The following is a 26414-nucleotide window of genomic DNA, read 5'->3' on the forward strand; positions in this document are numbered from 1 at the left end:
TTATTCCTTCTCTTCCTGTTATTCATGCCCATTTGGTTCTGTTGTATAAACAGGCATAAACAAATTACTTATGTTGATGATGATAAATTATGTTTATGAATGCGTGTGCAGCAGGTCAGGGCTTCACTGTTTACAGTGCAAAGGTTTTTAACACCACCATGTGTTTTTTTTTATGGTGGATGATTTTTTTCAAGGTGAAACAACAGATTATTTTTTCTAATGTTTCCAATATAACTAAACATTCATATACCAGGATATTGTCATGTGGTTGTAGATTTAAAATTCAGCAACATTCTCCTTCACTCCAACCTTGATCCAACAAGCCTATTTGGTCAAAAACACAGCTTTCTCATAATTCAGAGAAGAACTAACATTCTTTCCCTCTATTTTCATACATTGACAATTAATATGGACAGTTACACAAGGTTAGACAGTTACAAACAAGCGTGTGCATGCTTAGTTTTATTAATAATACTACAATCATTTGACTGTAACTGTTCTTGTTTTCTCAAGCGGAGGTTATGAAAATGGAGCTTAACTCTAATGTAAATGTGCACTACATTATGACGTTCAGTTAAGCTAGTTGATGCACAAAACAGATTTGATGTCAGACAGAGGATTAAACTAAATCAGAGATTGATGGCTGTGGGAGTGATTTAACAAGTGAAAGTCATTGAAAGCTTTAATCATTTTGACTGCATGTACAGTCACTATGTTTCCCAAACTCATGCTTTTTTTTTTTCCTTGAGAAGATTTTGATGGCTGATTAAGTTTCTTTAAACTTCAATTACATTTTAAATTCATGGTACACCATAAATATTTGAACACACAGCAGAGGATAGAATGAAATGAAATCAACCGTGGGAAAGTGGTTGCAGTACCTCAACATATCAGACGGTGGCAGCAAAGGTTAAAAAAGTATGATTATGGAGGCAGATTTTTTTGAGTACAAAATGATGGTTAACGTGCAATTTATCAAAACACAGTCAGTCTGATAGAGTATAACTGATGGTATTTGTAAGACTCTAAATGATACCTCTGAAGTAACTTACCATGTTACAGTGTTAGTGCTTTGATCACATATATTGGTCTTATATACTGGACTGGACTATTCATTCATTCCCAATATATTCCTCCATGTGCTTTGGCATCACATTTAACTTTGACCTATAGAGCAGATTCTTTAGTTTGTTATTCAAAGACATCTCTTTCATAGCCTAGACAGTCAAAACAGAGTCACTTCAAATATTGGTGTCCTGAGATAACAATTAAAGGCAAATCAATTTGAGACTCCACTTCAGTCTGTAGTCGACGGACCCACTTTTGCTTTCCCAAGCCACTTGATCCCAGTAAAAAAAGAAAGTTCAGTGTGACCGTGGGAGTTTTATACCACACGCCACTGCATTACGCTCATGTCCTTCCCTCCTGTAGAGACTAAGTGGCTGTCGTCAAACAAGAAGTTAACGTTGGTGACGTGGCTGCTGTGTCCACTGTAGATGTGACTAGGAGCCTGCAGAGGTGGATAGAGAGAAATGAGACCATATTTTAACATTACTTGGTGCTAAAAATGAATATCTATCCAGGATTTCCCCCGAGGGGGACAAACACGATGGGAGGAAGACCCCCCATCCCCCCACCCCAGGATACCCCTGCTATGACCCGAGATTTAATGCTGTTTCTTACCCGGGACTGAGAGCAGGGGAATGAGAAAAGGTGAACTTTGCCAAAGTCGTCTCCGGTGACGAGCAGTCTCTTTGCATATGAACTGCACACAGCGTTGATGTCAGTCCCATCTGAGCCATCCGGCCACAGACCTAACACAAACAGAAGATACATGTCATTTTCTTATAGATTCATGGCTGTATGCTAACATTTAGAAAAGAAATCACTACAAAAATAACTCTTTTGTGCAGTTATGGGCATATGAGGAAGACTGTGATATGTTCAGCTATATTTATTTACTGTCACTACGAATTAAAAGTACAAAAAAAAAGGTTTTAAAGAAATGTAATAAAAAAAATGTTTTCCCACTGCCATGCATGACATAAAACATAAACCTTACCAAAAACATGGAAGCCCAGAGTACAGGTGAAAGTGGCCCATTCAATATCCCGGGTGGTCTCTACACTCACAACTTGCTTGCACACAGAAGGAATCCCTGGAAGACAACAATGAATTTATAGTATAAATGGATGGATTTAACAACCTGGAGGCCGGGGTCCACTAGGGGCCCTCAAGATGACTTAAAACTGGTGGGTCGCCAAGACCGTTTTGAGCGGGTTGCAGAGTGAGCAGTCAAAGAAACAACAACAACAACAAAATACATAATTCTAAGTGTTTTTCTTTATTTTGAAAGACGTGTGAAAGAAAGACTCTTCTGTCAGATGAGAAAAACATGTTGTCCTGATTCAGTATCTGCTGTCATATGAGATGTCATTATTCTAACGTTACTTTCGTAACTTGAAATAAAACGTAAAAAAGGTTGAGATTTAAATAAAAGTTTAGTATTGAGTATTTCCATGTAACAGTGTTTGGAAGATGCAAAAAAAAAACTCTGAAGTAGAAATAAAGTATCAGTCCTCAAAGTAAAGATACTTACAGTAAAGGATCTCATAGTCTCCTGAGTTGGATACCAAGTACTGAGAATCCACAGACCAATCCAGATGGGTGATGAAACTAGAATGACCCTGTGAGCAATAACAGACAGTGGGTACAAACATTAGAAACAACCTTAATTTGAGGAGACAGATGTGTGTTTGTGTGCATGTTAACAAAAATAATAATAATAATGTGGCAGTGTTTTTGTTAAAAATCCTTTTCATTATAAAAATAAATCTGAAATAAAATATAATTATTAGAAACATATTTAGGAAAAAAACAAAGAAAATTTGAAATTAAATGAAATAAAATAAGTTTTAGTTGAAGTACAACTTAAACTAAAACTTAAATAAAAATAAATTATAGCTTAATAGAAATATAAAAAAGGGCAAAACAACCAAATCAAAATGTAACTAAATATATAAAAATAAAAGCTAATTCAAAATAATAAATACTATAATAGTATAGAAATAATAGTAACATAACACTGTAATGTGTTAGAATCAGCTGGTCTATAATAATCTATTACACTCATTAATTATACAAAACAAGTCATATTTTGCATAAACATACTTACTGAGCACTTTCCAACTCTACTGTATTTCTTGCCATTTTCTGCCACAGCATAAATGTAGATGTAGTTGTCATGTGACCCGACTGCAAGGAAATGACCATCTGGAAGGAATAAACGAATCAATTGCAGAGACTTTAATGAGCACAAGTTTCTGGCTATAACTTCCTAATGTTTTCCCAGCCAGCAGTGAAAAAAGCTGCAAGGAGAATTAACTCTAACCTGGAGAAAAGCGCATAACCGACAGCTGCTCGTTCCCGTCCGTGTGCACCGTGACGAGATCCTTCGATTCGGTGTCGAGAACAAGCCACCTGCGCAGATTCATAATGAGTGAAAGGACAATATTAAACACACAGGTCTAAAGAACCTGAAACATAATAAAAGGTTAGACCCATAGATGAGGTCTTCATCCAAAGCCTTTATTAGGGGGAGAAAAAAAAAACGGTAAATCAAAGACGGCTAAAGAATGCCGCTGGGATGGTATTGTGTTCCTGTGTGGCATTAGCATAATAATAAGTGTTTTGGTCTTTCATGTAACACTCTATTAGACCACTTTCCTGAATTGTAATGATGTGTCAGGGACCCCATTGATGAAAAGAAATGGCTCGCCTCACCTGCCCATCTGTGTTCCTATAGCAACCGTTGCCCCAGAAGGGTGGAAGCCGGCCGATTGAGCGGCGTCCTGTCCATGAGGGAAACACACATACATGCTCAATCAAACATCCTGTCAACACAAATGCGGTTACATCTCAGCCTGAGGAACACCAGAGCTCTTTTCATTATAGTTGCAGTAGTGACAAGGTTTTCAATAACAAGAAACTGTGAGATGACACTACAGTAATGCAAGTGAAGCCTACAGAGGCAGGTTGCTCACCTCCAATGTTTTGGACCAGATGGGCTGATGGGAGCCTGAATCCCACAGACAGACATGCTTGTCATAGCCACAGGTGAGGAACTGATGCTTTAGCGGATGTACAGTCAGGCCCCATAGCTCATCTGTGTGGCCCTTACAATCAAACAGATGCAAACAAGAAAGTTTCAAACATCAATCATATTCTGTAAATCCGCAGTCAAACTCATTAACTAACATTACGTGATGCACCGATATTAATATTCTGTCTGATACTGATAAGCCAATCATTATTTCATGCTATTATTATTTTATATTAAGGCCAGAATACCGACTGAATACAGAAGTATATGCATAAATCGTTTTACAATAAAACATCAAAAACAAAAATAATTTTACCGTAAATGCTACAAGTGAATGTAGGCATATTACAGATATTATAATGTACAGCATGAAAATGGATATTCATTTTGAGATTTGCTAAAGATTACATTTAACAGTGTTATTAAATTTTTGTATTATGTTATTAAAAATATTTTGTAATTTTATAATTTCAATATATTCTATTTTTAAATATTTAAAGGTCTTAATGTAAAAATAGGGAGAAATATACTGGAAATCAGGATCCAAAATATATCAAATATTGACCAATACAGATAAATGATTTTGTCTAAATCATTTCATTTAAAATATAATGCATCAAAAACAAAAATTTGAATTTAGGCATCACAACATGATATGCACAGTTTGAAAAATGTATCTTAATTTTGGGATTTCTTAATGATTTAACATTCAATAATTTACATATTTTAATAATTTAAATATTATACATGTAATCATTTAAATATTTCAATTATTATAGTTTTATATTTTAAAATCTAAACAAATTATTTTGTTAAAATTCTATTACTGTAAAGACAAACTTTAAATGAGTATTTGATGACAGCAAAGGCCAGAGAATTATAAATGCCCAGTCTACAATATATATCCAATATTGATCAGTATAGACACATTCTTCTCTAAAAAATATTTTAAAAGACCCCAGCGGACATTGGAAAACCATGGTTCTTTTGTCAGTTTTATTCTATATCCATAACTATTAATTTACTCTTCGGTATTGTACATATACAGGTAGACTTACCTGGGTGATGGGGATAAACTCTCCATCCAGACTGCCTTGTAGGACATAGTTTTTGGTGGTGCCAATAAGAACCGTTTCTCCCCGTCCTTCAGCCACAGTTCGAATAGGGCCATATAACTCGGGCACCTGAAAGTTACATCGGTGGTAAATTCTGGCTACCTGCTTGAATCTGGTACTACTATTCAAGCATATAAATGCATACTGCATCAGAATGATATCTAAGTACGCCTTACCTCAACTGTTTGAATCTTTTGATAATTTTCATCCCATGAGATGAGTTTACGGTCCTTCCCACCTGAGACCAGCGTCCCATTTCTCAACATGCAAAGTGCAAAGACGCTTGCCTCATGTGCTCCCTGAATGGCCAAGCTAATACGATTAGAACCTGTGAGCAATGACCAGAAAACAAGCATTATATAAACCTGTACTGTAAACCAGCATCAGTATAACAATCAAATGTGTTCACGGCCTACATAAAAAGAGTCTTATTAATTTGTGTAAAAATGGAGCACAATCTCTCTTTTATTATCACTCAATAAAGAATGTTTTGTTGGTAGCAGCAGGCTCACCCTTAGATAACACACAGCTGTTTTACTGTACAAACAACATTCATAATGGAATTTCATAAAATCGATATTTTACAAAGTTCAATGTAGGCTTATACAAAACATTCAAATAAATCACTAAATAACTCACTAATAATAATAAACCTTTTATTATTTCACCTTTGCCCCACACAAGTATATTTCCACTCGAGTCTCCAGTGATGGCGTCGCCGTTTTCTGAAAAAGTCACACACAATACAAACTTGGGCTTCTCTTGTTTCTGCAAGAAACATAAATATGACTTTATTTTTAAAGCAGAAATGCAATAGATGTATCACACACACAAAAAAATATGATAAATGTGTTTTATATATTCTACAACTACACAGTGAAATGTTTGGACACATTTGACTGAATTTATGTTTCTCATGATCTTAAGAGCCTTTAAATCTAAAGAGACAAATATAACATTTTTGAAAGATAATTTTATTCGCCAAGGCCAAAGACACATTAAATTGATCAAAGGTAAAAGTAAGCACATTTCTAATGTATCAAAATATATCTATTTCAAATAATGTCTTCTTGAGAACATTTTTATACATCAAAGAATCCTGGGGGAAAAAAAGGGATTTTGTCATCCACAAAAATCAACATTGATGATAATAATAAATGTTTCTTGAGCAGAAAATCAGCATATAAGAATGATTTCTGAAGCATCATGTGACACTGAAGACTATTGACTGCTAAATATTCAGCTTTGCCATCACAGGAATAAATTAAATTGTAAAAATATATTAATATAGAAAACAGTTATTTTAAATTGCAATATTTTTTTACAATATTACTGTTACTTGCTGTATTTTTGATCAAATCAATGCAGCCTTGGTGAGCATAAGAGACTTCTTTCAAAAACATGAAAAAATCTGATCAACCCCAGACTTGTGACTGGCAGTGCATACATTTCTAAACTAAAGTAAAAATTTAGTTAATTTTTTATAGTTAATCCCATTATGCACCAGTTGAAGCTAAAAAAGTTTTAATTGGAACTTTTTTCATCACTACATAATATAATTAATATACAGTACTTCCATTTGTGTTATTTTATAGTTTTGATGTGTCAAAACATTTAACTGCTATGTGCATTATGCACATGCACATGGTTTACCATATCTAAACAAGCGTCATGCTATCATTCATTAAAAAATGAAATTTGAATAAAATGGAAACGTTTCATTGAATCTGACCACAAAGTCTTATAGGAGATTACCTCAAAAAGACCCTGTTTTTTCACAAGAGACCCTTTTTCTAATGACCAGAAGTAAAGATGCGACTTTCCACACGTGACAATTATATTAGCATCAGTCGGGTGGAAATCAGCAGCAAAGATCGACTCATTGGAGCACTGTGAGAGCAGAGAAAGAGAAGATGTAAAGATGTACATTAAAAAAACACAATCAGTTTACTTGCGAACTGCCTTTGTTGACATACAAGGTACACTAACACAAAAGTAGACACTGCTATCTATTCTGAAGCACTCACCTTGACTTCAGCTAGTCTTTCTTCCCTCTGCCAGTCCCACACAGAGAGAATGTGGTCGTTGGAGTCATCCACGACACACAACCAGCTTCCACCGTTCTGAATGTAAAAAAAAAAAGAAATCACTCTAAAGCTCTTATGACAGGTACATTTAAAGAAAAGAAAATACAGAAAGTATCACCCACAAATGCCACCAAGTACTTTATATTTCATAATAATGACACATTTGATCTATAGGCTGTATTTTGCTGTGGCACATGACAAAGTTTGGTTGGTTACATAATATAGAGTGACTGTCTCTTACCGACTTGGAGAAGGAGAGGCAGACCAGAGCTCGGTCAAAGAAACCGGTTCCGAGGATGTGCAACGTGTTCAAACTCACAGAGTCCCACACTCGCACGTGAGGAGCCAACTGCTGCCAGACACAGACAGACACTGAGCATATTAGACCGATTCCACCTCTATTCAAAGCATGTGGATTTGAGATTGTGATCATGCACGTTTGTTATGACAGACTCCTGAGGCGCATCTGATATATTAGGATATAATGCTAGATCAAGCTATTAATGGTTACGAATGACACCGGTTTAAAATATCTGAGCTGAATAACCAATCTTACTTTTCCATCTGAGGATGTGCCAGCCACTTGTCCTGTTGCTATGGTGATTTTATCGGGATGGACAGCGAGGCTGTAGGGGAAGAGAAAAGAGGTTATAGATGTAGACAGTTGGGACTGTTGAGGCGTGAGGCGATGACACAGCAGTGAGAGGACATCCCACATTTATGTCTCTTGAGTCAATGCCATCACAACACAATGACTTTGAACATTGTGAGTCACAGGACCGATCATAAACACAGGAAACAGATCATCTGCATTTTAATCACAGGCCTTTGGTTTCTGTTGACGCTTTTCTTGCTCAAGGCCTTTGACATTCTGTAAATTCCTCTACAGATGGAAAAGAATGAGGTTTTCCGTGTTTAGAACAAAGTCTTCTGACAGTAGTGTGATCAGTTGTGTTGTAGCTGTGTTTGTGTCTTTCTCAAGTGGGAAAGTACTACCTTGGTCATATTTGACTGTTTTTTTGTATGTTTTTAAGTTTGGTCCCAGAGTCACCATTGATGTAATGAAAAAAGTTTGTAGTCGGAAAGATGTTAGAAAAATGATTTTGAAAGAAGTCTCTTACTAAGGATGCTTTTATTTGATCAAAAAATACCGTAAAAGTAATATTGTGAAATATTACAATTCAAAAGAACTGTTTAATGTTATGATGACAAAGCTGAATTTTCAGCATCATTACTCCAGTTTTCAGTGTCACATGATCCTTTCAGAAATTTGATTTGATTTGCTGCTCAAGAAACATTTCTTATTATTATCAATGTTGAAAACAGTTCTGCATGTGTGATACAAAAAAACAGCATTTATTGGATATAGAAATCTTTTGTAACATTATAAAAGTTTTTACTCTCACTTTTGATCAAATTAATGCATCCTTACTGAATAAAAGTATTCATTTCAGTAACACTTTATTTTAAGGTGACACAGTTACACGCTACTACATGTACCGTACTTACTATAGTAATAACAGTAAATTATGCCTAAACCTAAACCAAACCCTAACTCTACAGTAAGTACATGTAGTTAATTAATATTATTCAGTACTTATTTAAGTAAGTACAATGTAAATATGTCAACCTAAATGAAGTGTAACCTTAATTTTTATTTTTATTGTAGGCTACTGACCCCTCATGGAGGTTGAATAGTTTTGTTGAGTGGAAAATATAACATTCAAACAGGGACGTGACACTTCAATGTTAAATATAACTTAACTAATTTAATTACATTTTGGCCTGGTTTCACAGACAGAGCTTAGATTAAGCCAGGATTAGGGCTTAGTTTAATTAGGACATTTAAGTAGCTTTTATAAACGTGCCTTGGCAAATAAACATTACCGGTGTGAATCTTGAGACAAAAAAATTACTGACAAATTTTAAGATATGTCAGTGCAAGTTGAGTTCAGTTAAAACAGCTCAAACATGCACTTCAGTGTAGGACTATGCTTAAACCTAGTCTGTGAAACCGGGGGTTTATGTATAAGTATTAACTATAATTCTGAGCTTTTAAAATGACCCATACCCCATACTCTCATACTCCAAATACTATTATGGTATAACACAGAGGCAAAATACAGACTCTGGGAAGACAGTGGAATGAATATTAACCTTTAGTGACACAACTAATGATAAATGTTCTGTAGAATTGCACATCAGAGCAGAAAATTAAACAACATACTGTAGCTCAGAAATCCTTTTTTCAGCATAGTTTAAAAAAATATATTTGAATAGGCTAATCATTTAAGCAGCATGTTCTTTCAACATGGCAGTTTATTCAAATATCTGAGGTGATGAAAAGATACTGAATGTACAAGTGTAATGATCTTACAGAGTGTGACATCAGTGTATGCTACGATGACCACATGGACAATGACATCATACTGACAGAAATGTAAGTCTTACCACTTGATATCATCAGTGTGTCCAGTGTAGTGTCTTTGTAGTTGCTCATCCACATTATACAGCACGACAACAGAGGCGATGAAGTAAACCGTTTCCCCCGTCGGGAGCAAGTACAGGTTGGATCGACAGTCGCGGCCCCGGTAACCGTAACTGGGTCATAGTTAAAGTCACCATGAAATCAAAATAGATTTTTTTTTATGGAATATTTAAGTATTTATTATAAATGATTTATCTGTGTATTTATCATTTTTTACATTTCTGTTAACTTCCCCTCCCTCTTGAAGCGACATCTCTTCTTTGATGTTTTTTTTTACTGGCGGGACAACTTGTCACTCACATGAGATCACAGCAATAGCAAACCAAAACCATCCAATCAATTCCTGATGGACAAAATCAAGTTCCGCCCTACATTTTTTCTTGTATGAGAAGCCATTTCACTTGGTAACGGTAACTTCATTGCAATTTTCAGAAGAAAAACTCTAGATGAGCTTAACAATGAACAAACCAATGAAGGGCTTTTTCTGTGAAAAGCCTCAGTTCTGTCTAACAAAGTCCTTTTCAGGGAATATACCAAATGCATTATGGGTAAGGTGCAGAACATGTCCTACTCCAACAGGCTGCAGTGCTCAGCAGAGCCAGAGAGAAACAGGGTAAATGATAAGACATCCTTCAAGCTTCAACATTCAGCAACTTGGAATGAGAATATGGAATTAGTACATCACAGTGAATAATTCTTTCTTTTGAGGACTAAGTTTAAGAAGCTTTACATTATGCACAGTCATTTTAACATGACTTTGACCTAGAAACCCCATCCATCATTTGGCTTATGACATTTTTACAAGCTCATTCTCCGTGCAATAATAAATCAACGGGTAATTCAATCTTACAGCAATGAGCGTTCAATACAAGAATCAATCTAAATGCAACTCCATTTCTATTTCACAAGCAGCAATAAAAGGATACACCCAGTCTAGTTTCAGTTTTTTAGGAGGCAAGTCAGCCTTTGTTTCCAGGCCGTAAGTGTCCACCAGGTCTTTGGGCATGTACATGGTGATGGGTCGTCCCTTCAAATACATTTTGACATACCCTTCATCTAGAAAAAGCAACACAGATATTTAGAGCAAGAAAATGCATTAGTCACCGAAGGATCGTTGTGACATCTGTTGTGATTAATGTCACCAGATTTTGACTGAGATAGAATAATAAAGTCATATATTACCTTTCAAAAGTTTGGGGCCATTTTTTTTTTTAAAGCAGTTAATACTTTTATTAAGCAAGGATTCATTTTAAAGCTTTTTAGCATCAAATTAATGCTGTTCTTTCTTCTGAACTTTCTATTCATCAAAGAATTCAGTATAATGTATAATGGTTTACACAGAAGTATTAAGTAACATTTGAAAACTGTTTTCAGCATTGATAATAAGAAATGTTTCTTGAGCAGCCAATCAGAATAATAGAATGATTTCTGAAGGTTCATGTGACACTGGAGACTGGAGTAATAATGCTGAAAATTTAGCTTTGCCATCACAGGAATAAATTACATCTTAAAATATGCTATTTTAAATTGTAATAATAGTCCAAACTATTACTGTTTTTGCTGTATTGTTGGTCGAATAAATGCAGAATTGGTGACTTCTTTCAAAAACATGAAGAAAAAAAACATGACCCCAAACTTTGAATGGTAGTGTATTTTGAATGGTAGTGTATTGGTAGGAGATTACATGTTAATCCAAGACAAAATAAAAGGATTTTATCCCAAAAGGATGATTAGAAGGAATTGCAACATAGTGTTTAGAATATATTATGTTCTGAAAATGATTAAATAGGTCAGTGAGATTTAAAAGGGAATAATTTGATACATTTTATTACGTACAGTATTTGAGATACAGTCCATTTAAATGTAAAGACAAACAATGCGAAATCAAATGCAGAAGCATGTGAATACAGCAATGTCATGGTTTGGTAAATTAGTAATAGACACAAAATTAAGTCACATATATGCATGCATGCATGCAAACATGATGGAAAAAGAAAATGTACAGTTAATAAAATGCACATTTGAACAAAAGAAATCTATTTAAAAGCAAAAAGACAAAAGTGTGAACATGCAGATTAACATACATGGACAGAAACAACATGAAACTAAACCAAACCAAACCAAAGTGTGACAATCAAAACAAAAAGAACGAAACAGAACAAAAGACTCATAAAGATCCTTAACACCTGACTACGGCTAATATTACAGCTGTTTTGCTTAGTAACAGATTTGAAAATACTGGCTGGGAGATTTGATTGGACTCCTGTAAGAGGGCATATCTGAGGGCGAGTGGACTGAATGAGAAGTGCACTTCCTCAGAGGAAGGGTAAACGGAGGGATCTTTCGGCTCCCGAGCCGGGCCGCTCTGTCAGATACAATCTTGGTCTCTGACGGTGTGTTCGCAGACTGCGAGGGCACGGTTGAAGTGGATTTGGGGGGTTCGGCGGATCCGGTCCTTTTTGATGGTCGGTGCAGGTAGATCTGCACGGTTACTAGGTGAAGTGGTCAAATTGGACAGGGCAGGTGCAGGAGAGGGTGGAGAGGTGGGATGAAGTATAATCATGATCAGACATGGTCCAACAGCTTTAGATTCCACCATACTAACAAGACGACAAGGCTTCCAAAATACTAAGAAACCACACTGCAAAACAATCTTTTTCGCAATCAGTATTTTACATTAAAGCAAGATCAATTCAGCAAATAAGTTTAAGATCATTCTCAAACAATATATCTTGAATTAAGAAGTCATATCTTACTATTCTGGCAAAAAAATAATAATATATATATATATATATGTTTTAAGCAAACTTTGAGCAAGATTTAGATATACTTATGATTTAAAAAAAGCCAATGAGATAAGAAAAATAAACTTATAAACTAAAAAAAAATATTCAAAATATATATTTACAAAAAATATATATATTTGTTTTATTTATTTATTTTTCTGCCAAATTTTGGTCTGGTTTATAAATACATAGATTTACTTTTTTCTGGAAAGCAAGCCAAAAATGCAGATTGCGAAAATAATTTTTGCAGTGCTGATTACAGTGCGTAGGGAAGGCGCATAGGATCTATAATCCTAGAGGAAAACCAGGAATACTGGAAACAAACTGGAAAAAAAATTTTATTCTGAAGATACATTACTCTAACTTTCCAAGTGTTATTTGGTACTTTCATTTACTTGCCTTACAAGTTTAAAACTATAAAACACAGCGAGTCATTCACCAAATTTTGCATCAACATCGAAGACTGTAGTTTGGGGAAAATAATTTCCACCTAGTGACACTGGCACTGCACATAGATATGCATGTGTCTGACATTTAAATTTAGATTGATGAAAAACACCAAACTTCAGTTTCAGAGGGGAGCTAGTTGACGCAGGATGATAAATGCCCTTTACGGGATTGAAATAACAAATATGTGTGCGTGGAGCAAAAAGTGGCATTGGACTAAAAACCATCCAGTGAACTGCTGTGTGACTGCAGGAAACTGTTGTGTTCCCATGGTGCATGTGGAAAAACAAGTGCCATGAGCAGTGAGCAAAACACCCAGGAGCTGTCAGAGCAGCATCACTCAAGAGTTACCAGCTTGTGTTTTAGCTCCACTGCAAACCACAGGTTGGCATCACTCAGACGGGTGTTACAGAGAGTGCACATTAGTTTATTGGGAAGGGTGGCATGTCTGGAGGAAGGTGGGAGCTTCTAGCACACACGCATTTTTCTAATCAACCCAGACCTTTACGCAAGACAGCTCTGTGGGTGCCGATTCTGTCATAATATGAAGCCAGAGCTGTCAAAGTCAGCCAGATTATCATACTACCTAGAATACCAGTTTAAACTGTATAAAGGGACATTATACGTCAGAAACAGCCAATTTAAACGAGTAAAAAACATTTTTAAGACCCTTTAAAATCTCAGGTTTGTGGCAAAAATCATTTAATAATCTAGTTTAAAACACATGTGCCAAGTTCTTAAATATATACTCTTTCTACTTTAAAAAAAACATCTAAAAACTATAAAAATATATTTTCCTTACACATTTTCAAAAGTTTTTAAATATATTTTTCAAGTTAAAAGTATTTGATTTTACAAATAACATTAATTCATAAATATCTTAATTTTGTTTAAATGCACTACATGACATTTTACCGCAAATTGCTTAAAATATCACATAATTATGACATGGCAAGGTTAGTGCAGAACCTTGCCTTGTCATAATTATCTGATATTTTAAGCAATTTGTTGACCTTGACACACACAGTCATGAGTCTGCAGGGCTCTATGATGTAATTTCCTGTTATATAAAGCACTGGTTGTTCATGGGGTCTTTATTAAAATCATTTTACAGTATCTGGCACTTCATAAATAATGATTCTCAACTCCACCAGCTGTCATTGCATGTGCAAGCGGAGTTGTAATTGCCTTCTTTAATTGTTGAAGTGATTTAAATAACTTCCCTCTGGCTTCGAGAATCAAGTTGTATCCACAGAGCTGCTCACACAACGGGCAGTTGACAAACAGTGCCTACCTTTGCAGTGTGTCACACGTCGCATCCCTTTGTGGACGTACAGAGACAGAGACAAACATGTAAGATGGCAGAAGATGGCTCATGGAAAGGCAGATCCCTGTTCATAAGATCCCAGGTTTCCATGTCTGGGTAATTACTCTACAAGCTCCTCCGGGGAAGTCGTTTCATTTGTCAAGCGCTCTATTTAACAAATCTCCACTGGTGTTTGATTAATTTGGTGTTCTGTATATTTAACATCTGGAATTGCTGTCTTGATGACTTCAATTAATCACAGTTTTTGGCACAGTTAAATACAGCAACTGGGTCAAATATACAGTAAGGAACATGCGAATTCCGGCTTCAGGCAGAACGGTTAGTTTTATTCTGCCTCATAAGCCTGAGCACACTGGACGCTCTGCTTTACACTGACACCAAATCAAATTTGCTCTGACATTCCCAAGAACTGCTGCTGAATTCCTTTGTATTCTTGAAAAAAACGAAGACTGCACAGCTTCGGGCCAAAACTGATGTATAATAGATAAACACAATGACTATAAACGCCTATCGGACCTTGAAAATTTCAAGCTTTTTTATTTGAAAAAGACCCTGTACTCTACAGAGTTATGTTAATTACTCTCTCAGTGCAGTTTTTATGCTTATATTACAGTAAAAAATGTATATTAACAGAATTTATTTTATATTATATTATAGTTCTAATTTTGTGACCAAATGCATAAAAAATATAAATTTGACAAAAATAAAATTGTATAAATATAAAAGCATAAAATATAAGTATACAAACACAAAAATGAGAAACAGTGGAAATGTTTTTGGTAAGAGATGATGTTACTGATAAAAGAAGAGCAGGTAATTGAACTGTGAAATGAACAGAAAAAAGACTGTACAGCACAATGTAGACGGTGAGCTTCATGAGCCATGACTGGAGAGCACACAGGCAGAGAGCTGTGAAATGTTTTTTTTTTTTATTGCATCTTCCACCTACTAAATGAGCTGCATTGCTGCTATACAAAAGAACTTCTGGTTGGTCAAGAGTTAGCAAAGTCTGTACTTTTTGGAAAGTCCAGTAAAAAAGAGAAATGACAGCATAACCATTGCTTTGTTTGTGACTGATCCAGTCCTGGTTCATACTCTATCACATGGGAACAGGGCACCTGACTCTTACCTGCGCTGAAAACAGGCTCCCTCTGTTTGCTGCAGGGGGTGAGAAAGGAAACAAGTCACCCAGATGTGCTGGTGTGTGCAATGTTTGATTGTACGAGTCATCTTATTCAGTTACCCATATTAGGTAAACAATTTTTTTAATCACATGGGCACAAAGACCAAATATATATATTAATTTCCATACTTTTCTATGGTTTTCTTGCCACTTGAGTTGCTCCCTGTGGAACCAGTGCGTGTTCGGTTGCTTTTGGAGTCCACACCACTGTCTTTCCTGTTGTTGGGGCCGACATGCTCTGATGAACTTGTTCTCTTCACAGTGCTATGAATGATAGAAGGCAAGATATTAACATCATTTTGGCTCTTACTGTACCTAAGATATAAAATACCAACACTTGATAATACTAAAATATTCCTAAACTGAATCTGAAACTGAAAATATGGCATTTGGTTTTTTAATGACACGAAATGTTAGATTTGAAAGCCCAAAAGTTTGGGCCAACAGTTATTTGTTGAAATACAGGAAATAAATATTGAGAAATATTTTTATAAATTAAAATACCGGTTATTGCTGTGATGGCAGAGCTGAATGTTCAAAAGCCATTACTACAGTCTTCAGTGTCACATCATCTTACAGAAATCATTCTAATATGCTGATTTGATGATTATTACTCTATATGTTTCCAAAGTTGTGAATGTAATAAAAATGGAAGTTGCTGCAATCAGGGAACTGTGGCCACTTGAAGCCACTTGCATTTCAAAGCGTAAAAACATGCAAAATTGTGCGGCATAATTTTTGGCCAGGCTGTCAAGAAATTAAGAACACATGCAAAACCAAGAGAGAACCAACGAAAAGGGTTTGTTCACCCAAAAATGAAAATACTGTCACCACAACGCATGAACAAGAACTTTTTATTTTCGTTCATCTTCGGAACACAAATTCTCGTAAAAATAAAAAGTTCTCGTGCATGCGTCGTGGTGCTCTCGTGAACTCACATCAGAGGCCCACACAGAAGAAAACGAATAGTTGAATAAAGTCAATAAATTATTTTTTGTTTGTTTTTTTGCGCACAAAAAAGTATTCTCGTTGCTTGACAAACTTAAGGTTGAGCCACTGTAGTCACTTGGACTATTTTAATTATGTTTTTACTAACTTTTCTGGACCGGCAGAATGAAATTCCCTAGAAGCCTATGAAGGAGTGAGCCAGCTCTCAGATTGCATCAAAAATATCTTCATCTGTGTTTCAAAGATGAACGAAAGTCTTACGAGGTTGGAACAACATGAGGGTGAGAAATTACTGACAGAATTTTCATTTTTGGGTGAACTAACCCTTTAATAACTGATTATGTTGTAGTCAATGTATGCTTACTCCTGTGAGCTTTTTGTTTTTCTATGCATTTTTTGCAATGTGAAGATAATACTGGCAACATCCCAGACAATTTTAACAGACACCTAGGCCTGGCCATCCACAAAGAGGCAGAGCAAACACATAAGACAAACAACCAAAATGACATTTATTTTATTTGTTTAGTTTTTTCTTCTTCTCTGTGACATGTTCATGCCCTGATTTGCTGTCTTTGTGCATTAGAAAGGAGTGAACTGAGCCTGGGTTCCCTTTAAAACTTGTCAACAAAAGAAAAGACCCCATCAGCAGTCCACTGGTTGCCAGGCTCAAGTCTAATCCAGACTGCAGGGCTAAAGTTCATTTGGCCCAGCCATTGGCGGATGATGTTATTCCATGTTAAATAAGCTGCAGGATCTTCATGCTTTGTGAGGCTTTTTGTCAATAATGGCACTTCAGGCATACAAGCAAGTGGGTATAGAGTTAGTCTATAGACTGCACAGGGCTCTCGCTTCAAGGCATGATGGAAATAGAAGCTTTACAGGCTGCATTGAAAGAGTGCCTGAAGAGAAGCTAAAAAAAAACACACATGTCCAAGCCAAAGAGTGCCCTAACCCTAACCCAGTTTCACATGTTTCAAAGCAAAGCTTATCTCCCAGTGCAGTGGTACTTCCTGTGGGATCCCCAAAGCACCTTCATAGACTCTGTTTGCCAGGGCTTTAAGCTGTTCTTGAATAATGGTTTAAACCCTTATTTGACCCTTTTTATTATAAAAATATCAGAAGTCCACAGCACTTTTGAGAAGATTGCGGATCCTTTTGGCAAAAAAAACTCTCACCTGTAGGGTGGCCTTAGAAGAAACCTGGGCAGATGGGACAGACTAGAACATGCAACAGATAGGAAGAAAGGGAGGGACAGAAAGGTCTCACAGGATGACAAATACATATGACAGACAGTTGACACTCACAAACAAAGGACAAGCAGGGGTCATCAGCTGGGTTGTGTCTCATAATAACAAATGTCTGTTTATTCATTCATTCGTCTGCATGATTTGCACTTCTTAAACAAATAAACACCGGTGCTGTACAGCTGGAAAGTTCACAAGAGTGAATGTTTCGTGAATATCACCCTTATTGTAATTTTGATTTTTTTTTAGCGACAAGAAAACATCATTGCAGAAGTATTTTTAATAGTGGATATCATTGAATCCGAATTGGAACATGGATTTTAGAAATATATATGATCTAATTATTATTAATGGCTTTCTGATGTCATTCTAAAAACATTACACTTAATTAAAACAATGTTATTTGTTTCACATTGTGAAATATATTACTATTCAAAAGTTTGGGGCCAGATTTCTTTTTAAAATTTTATTTAGCAAGGAAGCATTAAAATAATCAAAAAGGATTTCTATTTCAAATAAATGCTTTTCTTTTTAACTTTCTATTCATCAAAGAATCTTGGAGGGGGGAAATGGATCACAAAGTTTCTCTACCTGCTAATTTGAACTTGTTCTTTGTCATCTGAAACCTAGTTGCACTGCATTGCTTCTACATCACAAGTGACTCACTTGATAACAGGTTTTGTTTCAGGTTTTGCATTTCTCATAAAGAGGTGAGCTGACCTTTATAAGACAAAACCATGCACTGTTATCTTTGTATTTGCATGCGGATGAATGTCTATTAAAATACTGAAAGCTGATCCAGCACTGTACAGCAAAACAATGCAGACAATTTTATCAGGCAAAGAAAACACAGAATCAGATATTTGTTGTCTGACCAATGATGAATTGTCTAGATGAATCTAATAAGTGGTAGAAATACAGAGGGGTCTGACAAACACCACGTTTAAAATAAGTAAGGACGTACCAATATGAAAATTTTGGCCGATACGATAAACGATAATTCTTTATATTTGAAAGCCGATAACCGATATATTATATTATTATAAACCGATATATAGTCCCAAGCACACAGTTATGATGTTCACATTATAATTTTATGTAGCCTATATGACAGACTTGCGCTGCACATGTTGCACTTAACTGTATTTTCCTTTTTTGAAGTGATTCCAATCATATTTCAAGCAATTCAAAAACCATTGTGGTGAATAGTGCACACCTGAAGAGTCTCAGCTGAAGGAAATAATCCATTATTTATCGGCTTTAAATTTATCTGCCAAATTTTCTTATCGGACCGATAACTATAACATAAAAATGGACATATATATATCGGCCGATACCGATATGCTGGCCGATATATCTTTTATGCCTAAAAATATGAACTGATTTCAAAACACTAGGCATCATACACTTGCTGACTTTATACAATAGTTACAGAGAAAAGCTAGGCATCATACACTAAACAACTGAGGGTCACACACTACCAGATTTTCAAGTCGTTCCGAACACAACAAACTCACGCAGAAACATGCGCCTCGCTTCTAAGAGACTTGTGACAATTGAAAACAATGTTCTAAAATCGGCTCAAAATATCAAACAAAAAGTCTGAAGCTAAAAAAAAATAAAAAAATAAAAGAGTCTGTGCCCATCATAAGCGATTTTCTGTGAAATCTGTCAACTCTGATCTGCACAGGTCAAAGTAAATCTGGCTTAACCTCACCCACAAGGTGCATGAAATAAATCACCTGAACAACAATGAAGAGGGAACCGGCAGCACTTGTGGTGAACTCCAATCTGCAGACTGCCTCTGGCTTTCATCTACACTGCAAATTTGGACACAAATCTGGACAAAATGTATTCCAGCCTTTAGTCTCTTACCTTTTGGTTGCTGGTGAGTTGTTGTCCTTCTTGGAGCTGGAGGGTGATGGCAGTGTGCCGCCCTTCTTCGACAGGCCAGTACCATTATTGACCGTGGGTCTCAGGGGCAGGGCTGCAATCATTGGTCTAGCTGAAAGATGGAACGACACATGGACAGAATTACACACAGCACTGCAGTCAGATGTTCATTGTCTGTTGTTTCTGTTCTTTTTGTTAACTAAATCCAGTTTATGTCAAGCTTTTAATAGCTAACTTTACATTCTCAAAGACCCCAGGAAATTTCTTAACAAGGACAAGTTTTTTTCGGTGTCCTGTGAGAGAAACATTTCCTATTAAAATAGGAAGTTAGGGCGGGACATATAGAGGGACTTGTCCCTTTTGTTTTAAATTACCAATAGACTTAATCACGTCATAGCCATGAACAATGATTTGATACTTTCTAGTTACTTGAATGTGGTATTATGGAAGGGACATTCTCATTCTAGAGAGCATCCGATTGGACAAAATCAATATCTGTGTAGTGTAGGATGAGTCATCAATATTCTTGCTCTGTTGTCCCAAAAGAGATATACAATGCATTTTAAATTAATTTTGAGTGAAAAAGTACATTTTAAGTATATTAGCATCTAGATTTGTATTTATAGAGTTTTCATTTTAATTTAACTTTTAAATGAATAAAGTTATTTTATATATACACTGCAATTCGAATGTTTGGGGTCAGTAAGATGTTTTGTGTTTTTGAGTACGATGATTTGGTACTAAAGAAACATTTCTTATTATCAATGTTGAAAAAAGATGTGCAGCTTAAAATGTTTGTAGAAACAGATTTTTTCCCCAGGATTCTTTGATCAATAGAAAGTTCAAAAGAACACCATTATTTGTTCATATTTAAAATAGACATCTTTTGTACCCTTTTGTAAAGCTTTTGTAACAATATAAATGTGTTTACTGACACTTTTGATCACTTTTACAAAAAAAAAATCTTACTGACTCCAAACTTATGAATGGTAGTGTATATATGAAATAATTAATGGACCTCACAGTGAACATTTCCATGTTAAATTCAATCAATTTAGGAAAAACCAGAATAGAAAGGGAATTCCAGAGTAGGTTTTTTCTTGCTTCCTCGTACTGTTCTGCAAGAGGTTGAGCCATGAATAGACCCCATTAAAATGCAGTTGTGGTTCACAAAAGTCTTACTTAATAGTGCATCCACACCTGCAGTCTAACTGCTGACAGCCTAGATTTTAGAGAGCCTTTATTTACTCTATCTTATGAGTCTGCATTATTAAATATTCATCACAGCAGAGCTGCTTGAATGTGTGATGAATGTGTAAGCAGCGACACAAAGATAGTTGAAAAAAGAAAAGAAAGAATGAGGCAAAAGTGCAAGTGAGAAATAGAGGAGAATTTTTTTTTTTTTCAAAGACATCAGCCTGCATAGTGCATGAAGGATTTTCCAGAAGCAAAGCATGACTCATCTTGCACACACTTCAAACAGGCAGAGGAACAGATAAGCTGAACATGAGCTAGGCAAAGTACAACTAAACTAAGCGTTTCTTAAACGTATTGGACCCCAGGTTGACATTTGGTAGCACAAATACAGTCTGGCTAATTAGTGTCTGACACCAAAGCAGAAGTGTGTTTCAAACATTTGAGGCGGTTAAGACATGTGACTAGTTTATCCTACAGTTCAAATGATTACGTGGATGTAGGAAAGCTTTGTTAAACAATCAACAACAAATATATACTCAAGGCAACAAGCCACTTTCCGTGTCTGTTAGACCAAAATTGAGCTCATTCTAGGATAATTCTTTTTGAGAGATATTACAATATGGATGTGGTAGATTGTCAATCGAGCATTAAATGTAATCAGGACTGAAGTGTTTGTTAAGCACACTATCAAACATCTTATAGTGTTAATCTCACTTAACTCACAAGAACTCTAGACATACGTATGTGAGTCAGGACTTTATGTCACACATGCTGTGAAATACATGTGACATTAGGGATGCACAATACATGTGACATTAGGGATGCACAATACATGTGACATTAGGGATGCACAATATATCAATGGTCATAAAAGTATCCGCCAATACCTGTGTTTTTTAATTATCTGATAAGGTTGACATTGAAAGAAATATTGGAAGTTTTAAAAGTATTTTTACCATTTATTTTATTTTTCTACTATACATTATCAATTATGTGAAAATGCATTCATTTAAAGGGCTAGTCCACGAAAATATGAAAACGTTGTCATTATTTACTCAAACCCATGTTGTTCCAAACCTGTGTGACTTCTGCGAAACGCAAAAGATATTTTGAAGAATATTGGAAACCAAATAGTGTTGGTTCCTATTGACTGTTTGATTGTATTTTTTGTCCATAAATAGAAGTCAATGGAAACAAAAAACAACATTCTTACCAAAATATCAACATTCTTCAAAATATCTTCTTTTACATTCCACAGAAGAAAGGAAGTCATTCAAGTTTGGAACAACATGAGGGCGAGTAAATGAGGACAATATTTTCATTTTGAGTACCGGTAATTATCCCTTTAGTTGCAATTTAGTGAATGCTGTCTTTAAAAAAAAAAAAAAGACTTAAAATCAAATATTATAATTTACATTTTAATTACAATCATCATATTATCATCCATAACACAAAAAAAGAGTAAGTTAATTAAAATGAAAATAATTTATTTGAATTGCTTTATTTTATTGATATAAATTAATATAATTTAATAAATTGATAAATGAGGCATCACTAAATTAAAGCCAGTAGATTAAGATTGAACCTCTCTACAGGATTCCTGTTACATAACTCATGATGTAAAAAGGTGAGAAATTCAGGAGAGTCATTTAAATACCTACATTGTATAATATTATGTAAATAAACATCAGATTTAAAATGTGCATATTAATAAACACTCAGTAAACCAACATGCCTTAATTACAAACAAATACCAAAATTAATGTGATTAAGATTTGAAATATAAGGTTATGGACTATCAATATCAGCCAAAATGGCTATATAAGTGCATCCTTAAGTGAAATCAAACTAATATAAAACTCAGTCCTCAGTGTTCATGCATTTTGAAGCATGGTGAAGAACAGTTCCAGTGTCGTAACTGAAACACGAGCCCCACTCCCTACCTGGCTTCCCAACACTCCTGTCAGAGGAGGGAGACTCTCTCCTCACTGCTGCTTCTAAACACGTTCACAGTATGAGAGAACAGTTGAAGGCAGGGAACAGGAGGATAGGAAAGAAGAGAAGATAGGAAAACGAAGAGCAACATGAGAGAAAACTGCAGCCCGAGCATGAATGGGATGGAGATGAAAACAAGAAATGGCACACAGGTGGTTCTATAGAGAACTGTTTTCCACTGAGGCTTATAGCAAACACTGAACACTTTCTAGCAAAGCAGGTGAGATAAGATGCAAAGCCGAAATAAACAAACAGCACAGTGTGGAAACTCTAGGACTTTCCACCAGATGAGGTGACAAAGGGTCCAGTCTTATGTGGTACCTTTGGTTGGTCCTTTCCTGCTGAGCATGGCCTGCTGCTCCTCTGAGATGTTCAGTCTCCTCACCACGTCAGCCAACGCCGACTTGAGCAGCTGAATCTCATCCTCCTGCATCTGAACCCGCTGCTCCAGAGAGGCGATCCGGTCCGTCACCTCCATACTGCTCGCTGCCGAGGCACTGTCATCTATAACACATGCAGAAAAAAACGAACGTTTGGAAAAGCAGTGCTATAAATAAATTGTGCACGGATATAATTTATGATTCAATAAGATTGGTCAATTTTGATTTCATGGTGACTTTAAAAAAGGTGTGTTGCTTTGAGGCGCCACAGGATCATATGAATAATAAACAAATGAATTAATAAATTAATAATGGTTAATAAAATATAATTTGGGTCCCAGAGTCCACTTTGAAACACTAGTATTACAATAAGGTTTCATTAGTTAACTAGTTTAGTTAACATGAACTAAGAATGAACAATACTTCTACAGCATTTATTAATCTTAGTTAATGATAATTTCAACATGCACATACATTATTCAAATCAAAGTTGTATTTGTTAATATAATGCACTGTGAACTAACATGAACAAACAATGAACAACAGTATTTTTATTAACTAGCATTAACAAAGATGAATAAATACTGTAACAAATGTTTAACTTATTGCGAGTTCGTAATAGATTAGTTTACTAATTGTAAAGTGTTACCATATAGTACAATAAATGTTCTGTGCAACATAAAAAGGTTCCCGAATGGCATTAGGCTAATTGAAACCTGAATGTTAAAGAAAAGCTACAAATGTCAACCAAAGCAGACATCACACATCCCAAATTATTAATAATCAAGTCTATAGAGCAGATAACTGTTTGCTAGTGATTAGACAGCTTTGTAAAATCAGTGGTATGAAACATTCATGAAAACTAGTGCTTTCAACCCTTCCCTGAGAACAACATCTTCATTAATTATACACAGAGAGGAAGCAGCTCGTAATTAAAGCAATAAAAAAGGTTTTTCATATATTTACAAGGAAGCCATTCAGGGTGCTTTATTTTTTTTTTAATCTACATCTTTACATCACTTGGAATCTTTGCACATTATTTTTAATGTCGTTTTAGATCAGATTGGTGCATGAAATATGTGGGTAACAGTGTAGGCTATTTTTAAATTAACAATAATCTAGAATAATAAATGCTTTAATTATAAAAAAAAATGTTGCTTGTTTCCTTAATACCTTATACATTAAATAATGTTAACAAATTGAACCTTGTTGTAAAGTGTTACCAGCATTTGATTAATAACAATGTACGCTAAAATGTCTTGGCTTTAAATTAACATTAAGTAATAGTGTTTAAAGTATGAATTCATAGCGAGTGTGACTTGAATTATAAAAATGCAAACTATGAGTCATATTAGCCAGAGTAATTGGCAGATGGGAAGCTTCAGGCAAAATATAAAAAAGGATAGTTTTGAAACTCAAATTTAGATAAGTACCTTCCACTCCACTGCAAACATTAAATCACTCAATGTTTCCTTACCCCAGCTGAGCTGTATAATTATACACTAACACACATACACACACATCAGCTCAGTGCATTTAATGGCCTCCAGCCATTTCACTTAAAATTCAGTTGCTCGCCCTGCAAAAATGATCATAGTCATTAATGTTCAGCGGTGATTAATCGCCTCCTGAAGATAAGCCTCTTTATGCAACTATTTCACCCAGTCAGGATATTCAGATAACCCTTAGATTTATACTTACCTGCACAAATCTACCCCTGTGTATTGGGGAAAACTATCTAAATTTCCCAACATTCAAAAGGTTTCTGTTCCTGGATGTTGTTGCTTTGTTAATCGCTGCACTAAAGCTTTTTATGAGTGCATTATGAACAAAGGAACATACTATGTGAATCCCAATACTACACACACACACACGCATCAACCGCAAGACAGAACCTAATAAAAAATGACTACTAATAATTAGAGCCGCAAATCATGCTGTTTGCATTGAAATTGCCTTTTTGATGGATGAAATTAATCACTGATTGAAGCCTTCCCACGGCTTCGTCTTTTCAAAAGCTCCATGGGGAGTTATTCTGTCTTGTCTCCAAGCACAAACCCAGTTTGCAATTGTTCTGAAGCCACTGGTGGCATAATGCTAATAACCAGCACAATAAATGACTGTCACGTCTGCTCAAAGCCTAAAAGAGCTTCCCGTTCATTTGACAATTGCACAAAATAATACTGCACTCTACAAAATCGCACCTGTACGGTCATAATAGAGCATGTAAACACACACTTAAACACATATTTAATTATATTGCTTGTAAACGCTAATGCTCTCCAGTGAACTTCTCAGCTACGCATGACTGCAGGTGAGCATCAGGGAGCGTGCACTTCGACCACATTAAAAAGCATTAGTGGGAATATATCAGTGCAGCATGAACGGACACAAATTGCAATTCTTGTTGCTGTTCTTTCTGTAAAAACAGCGGGATTGGCAGGCATCCGTATCTCCTAAATGTGTTTCAGAAATCAAATAAACTGCTAAGATTGGGGATGCACTTCCCTTGCCATTGTCTCTCTAACTCGGTCTTTCTCCCACTTCCTCTGAATGCAATCTTGTTTTGTTTCATTGTGATTGGATTGGACCACGGCCCATCTCTAGCTTCATGTTCCACTGGAAATGACTGTGTTCGTTAGATAGCGCATCACTATCCTAGCTAGATCTCCTCCAAACCTCTGTTAGTTAAACTCACAACACTGAACAGCTCATCTTGAACTATTACCTGGTGATTATAGAAGAACCCACCAAAAAAACTAAAAAGTTAAAAAAGAAGTTTATGCACTAATTTTTATTTGACATGCCCTAACTGAGAAAAACAGCTAATTCCAGTAGGATTCTTTTCAGTCATATCTTTTAAAGTGCCCCTTTTTCAAATATTACCTTTCATGCGGTGTGTAATATAGCTGTTTGTGACTGTAAAAGGTCTGCTAAGTATTAAAGATCAAAACGCGCAACAAATAAAGCTATTGTCTCCTAAAAGAAAAATGAGTTGTCAGTAATTCCAGTCTCACTTCATGTTACATACCTACGTCAATGTAGCAAATTTGCCTAATGCCAGCCTATGGTCTTTATTGGCTGCCCGCGAACGACGTCTACTTTGACCCGCTCTCGAGTACTGGAGTTGTAGCTGAGGCCTGGAAGAGTTTGGTTTGTGTTGTCGACTGTTTTCACTGTTGTTCACTGTTTTCAAGTACTGAGGAAGTACCGCTTGCTGCA

The 26414-nt window shown here is 35.7% G+C and overlaps 1 protein-coding gene across 14 annotated transcripts in view; it reads right to left on the reverse strand.

Moving 5' to 3' along the window:
* Positions 1-655: 655 nt before the first annotated feature.
* eml1 (EMAP like 1) overlaps positions 656-26414 on the reverse strand; it is a 48562-nt gene continuing 22803 nt past the window's right edge. For 3 of the 14 annotated variants that reach the window (XM_079633661.1, XM_079633658.1, XM_079633651.1), the window contains exons 2-24: positions 23134-23316; positions 19603-19732; positions 17659-17700; positions 15665-15799; positions 15482-15510; positions 14320-14346; positions 10719-10848; positions 9756-9905; positions 7861-7930; positions 7546-7656; positions 7245-7340; positions 6973-7107; positions 5886-5985; positions 5394-5545; positions 5161-5286; positions 4044-4175; positions 3784-3851; positions 3392-3480; positions 3176-3273; positions 2600-2687; positions 2063-2158; positions 1684-1814; positions 656-1510 (exon numbers count right to left, since the gene is read on the reverse strand). In XM_079633661.1, coding sequence (XP_079489787.1) covers positions 1385-1510; positions 1684-1814; positions 2063-2158; positions 2600-2687; positions 3176-3273; positions 3392-3480; positions 3784-3851; positions 4044-4175; positions 5161-5286; positions 5394-5545; positions 5886-5985; positions 6973-7107; positions 7245-7340; positions 7546-7656; positions 7861-7930; positions 9756-9905; positions 10719-10848; positions 14320-14346; positions 15482-15510; positions 15665-15799; positions 17659-17700; positions 19603-19732; positions 23134-23316 — 2444 coding nt within the window. In that variant the 3' untranslated portion in view covers positions 656-1384. Of the gene's footprint in view, positions 1511-1683; positions 1815-2062; positions 2159-2599; positions 2688-3175; positions 3274-3391; positions 3481-3783; positions 3852-4043; positions 4176-5160; positions 5287-5393; positions 5546-5885; positions 5986-6972; positions 7108-7244; positions 7341-7545; positions 7657-7860; positions 7931-9755; positions 9906-10718; positions 10849-14319; positions 14347-15481; positions 15511-15664; positions 15800-17658; positions 17701-19602; positions 19733-22760; positions 22882-23133; positions 23317-26414 lie in introns of those variants that run through there. The other 11 variants (XM_079633653.1, XM_079633662.1, XM_079633654.1 and 8 more) reach the window with 9 other exon arrangements.

Source organism: Phoxinus phoxinus (genome assembly GCF_949152265.1).
Source record: "Phoxinus phoxinus genome assembly, chromosome: 13".
In the NCBI taxonomy this organism is placed as follows: Eukaryota; Metazoa; Chordata; class Actinopteri; order Cypriniformes; family Leuciscidae; genus Phoxinus; species Phoxinus phoxinus.